This window comes from Morone saxatilis, unplaced genomic scaffold, assembly GCF_004916995.1.
Source record: "Morone saxatilis isolate NCDOM2014 unplaced genomic scaffold, NCSU_SB_2.0 Contig24, whole genome shotgun sequence".
Classification (NCBI taxonomy): domain Eukaryota; kingdom Metazoa; phylum Chordata; class Actinopteri; family Moronidae; genus Morone; species Morone saxatilis.
In genome coordinates this window covers 5,400,315-5,402,810 of record NW_023339807.1, presented here as the reverse complement: position 1 = coordinate 5,402,810, position 2,496 = coordinate 5,400,315, and the positions used below count along the sequence as shown (strand labels likewise).

Sequence of the window (2,496 nt, the reverse complement as noted above, 5' to 3'; positions counted from 1 at the left end):
AATGTACCTGGCTGCTATGACAACCCAATTTTTCTTCGGGGATTAATAAAGTCTATCTATCTATCTATCTATCTCTCTATCTATCCATTTTGCACATGGAGGCTGTAGTGATGATGGCGGACTCTGTAGAAAATTCCTTCTAGTAAGGACCATCTCGCACCAGGTGTGACATACCCGTTGGTGACCCCCACACAGCGGAAGCCCAGACGCTGGTAGAGCTTGTGGGCAGCGTGTGTGTATGCTGTGGTTCCCAGGACAACAGAGGCGTATCTGTGAGTGACTGCAAACTCCAGAACCTTTCGTCCCAGTGCCACGCCAACTCCACACCGCCGACAGCTCCGGTCCACAGACATCCGCTTCAACTCGACAGCACCTCCCGACTTCTGCTGGCCGACTGCTGCTACAACACCCACCACTTTGCCTTCCAGCACTGCTACCCACAAACAGGAGTCTGAAGTGGAGGGCAAGGACAAAACATAAAAATGATGAACAAAGGAAGGAAAAAATTAAGTGAAAAAAGGAAAATGTTTTTAAAATGTCTTTTTTTCCACAGCAGCAAGAGATAGTTGGCCTTACCAACCAACCTAATCGTATTACAACTGTAATAGTCACTCTAAGAAGATGCACAATATCCTTTTCAGTCCAGGTTCCCAAGTCTCAAGGAAAATATATCTATGGCAACGTGATTTGCAGGCACAGACAGGTTACAAATTACCACGGAGTGAATGACAAGGCTAGAAGACTTTGAACTGCTTCATATTTTTAGACAATGCACTGTAAAACTTGTGGGTCCATCATCAGACACTGCTTTGTAGCCTCTGGACAGAAAAAACTTCCCAATAAGCTTGTGAATTTTATCTCCCTGTGATGCAATATTTGAATGTCTTTAATCATGTAATTCATATCATCCAGTATTCTAGTTTCTTAGTTTTCTTTTATTAGACATTCAATTATTGTCTCCATCTTGTCTGTGAAACGCTTCAGTAAATTATGGAAATGTTGTCAAACCAAAGAAAAAAACAGTCCTATTAATGAACCCAAAACCTTTCTTGTCCAAGGCTGCTTAGTTTTAAATTGAATTAATGATATTGTACCTTCCAGCACTTTTGTAGATTACTTTTGGCTGAAAAGGCTTCATAGTAATAATCAATAAAACAAAAATTGTTTTTAATGCAAAAAAATTTCCCCCTTGAATGAATTTCAAGGCCCTAAAATTTTGATAAAATAACAACATCAAGAAACAAGATATGATACAGATTAATATCCTAGTGATAAAGATTCAGTAAAACTTTTCTCAATTCTACCATGCACTGTCACTGTAAGTCAGAAATAGGAGACAATCGTTTAGTACATACTGCACTTGAAACTTGTACAAAATAACTGTACAAAATATACCTGATGGTTTCATATAAAAGCCTTCGATGTCTCCCATGTCTTTGCTCATGGCGCGCTCCAGGTAACCATGGATCACATGTCTGCTGTAGAGGTAGCGCCCACACAGCACAATTGCAGGGAGGAGTCCTATCACCCACCAACACATGGTGATGACAAAACATATAACTGCCAGAGGAAAGATATGAGAGTAAAGAACATTCTTCACAGTGGCAGCAAGAGAACAATACAACAAACACAACGCAAAATTGTTTTGAACATTGCATTATGAATTACAATAACGTGAGCAAGACTCAAGAATTAGTAAAAGAATGAAAATGACAAAATAAAATCATAATCAAGAAACCTCTATGGAAAGATGTGTTTATAAAAAAACAAAAAGAGATGTGTCCTAAAAAGAAAATACAGTCTGTCCTGATACTCTCAGTGGTCTTTCCAATGTGTAATGCTTCTAATCAGTGTGCTTGCAATTACAACCTTACCTTTTTCCAAGCTGCAGAAGCAATCACAGAAATATGTGAAATATAAATAATCTTACCAGTCATAGCAGTATAGAGCAGGAGACTCTCAGGGTGATGTCTCAAGCCTCTGAAGGCAGTGTCTGGTACCATCTCCATCAGCCCTTCATAAAAGATCTGCTGGACCTCCGGTTTGTCCGCTGGCTCAAACTCACGCACAACTATAGTTGGAAGTTCATTTTGAGCTTTTAGTCCTTGTTTTTGGACATCCTTAAGTGCATTTTCCTCCATATCAAACTTTTGAAAAATAAGGGATTCGGATGCAAGTATAGAGCTAGCTGAGGTCCAACGGCTGACGACTTCTTTCAGCAACAATGCTTGCAATGTTTCTCTATTCCATCTCTGCTTTGAGATAGTATGTTTCCTCAGTGGCTTTGCAGTTGTTTTTAAGCATTTGTCCCTACAGATAAGATTCCCAACACATGTTTGGAGGCCACACCTCCTAATCATCCATTTCTAAACGTATGTAACTCTAACAGAGTTGTAACTGTAAACACGGATAAGTAATTCAATTCAATTCAATTTTATTTGTATAGCGCCAATTCATAACAGAAGTTATCTCAGGACACTTTTAGTAGTAGAATCT

General features: G+C 39.3%; 1 protein-coding gene across 1 annotated transcript; it reads right to left on the bottom strand.

The window, feature by feature from the left end:
- Positions 1-53: 53 nt before the first annotated feature.
- Positions 54-2,141, bottom strand: LOC118335571 (N-acetylaspartate synthetase-like). Its single transcript, XM_035671921.1, has 3 exons — positions 1,931-2,141; positions 1,396-1,560; positions 54-451 (listed from the first exon to the last, which is right to left on the bottom strand). The coding sequence occupies exons 1-3, from the start codon at positions 2,139-2,141 to the stop codon at positions 81-83; spliced, it is 747 nt and encodes a 248-aa protein (XP_035527814.1). The 3' UTR covers positions 54-80.
- Between the last annotated feature and the right edge of the window lie 355 nt (positions 2,142-2,496).

Coding starts and splice junctions, on each gene's coding strand:
- LOC118335571 (XM_035671921.1), bottom strand. CDS start 2,141: ATGGAGGAAAATGCACTTAAGGATGTCCAAAAACAAGGACTAAAAGCT. Junction 1,561..1,930: donor GCTCTATACTGCTATGACTG/GTAAGATTATTT, acceptor TTCCTCTGGCAG/TTATATGTTTTGTCATCACC. Junction 452..1,395: donor CTTTTATATGAAACCATCAG/GTATATTTTGTA, acceptor CCTCCACTTCAG/ACTCCTGTTTGTGGGTAGCA.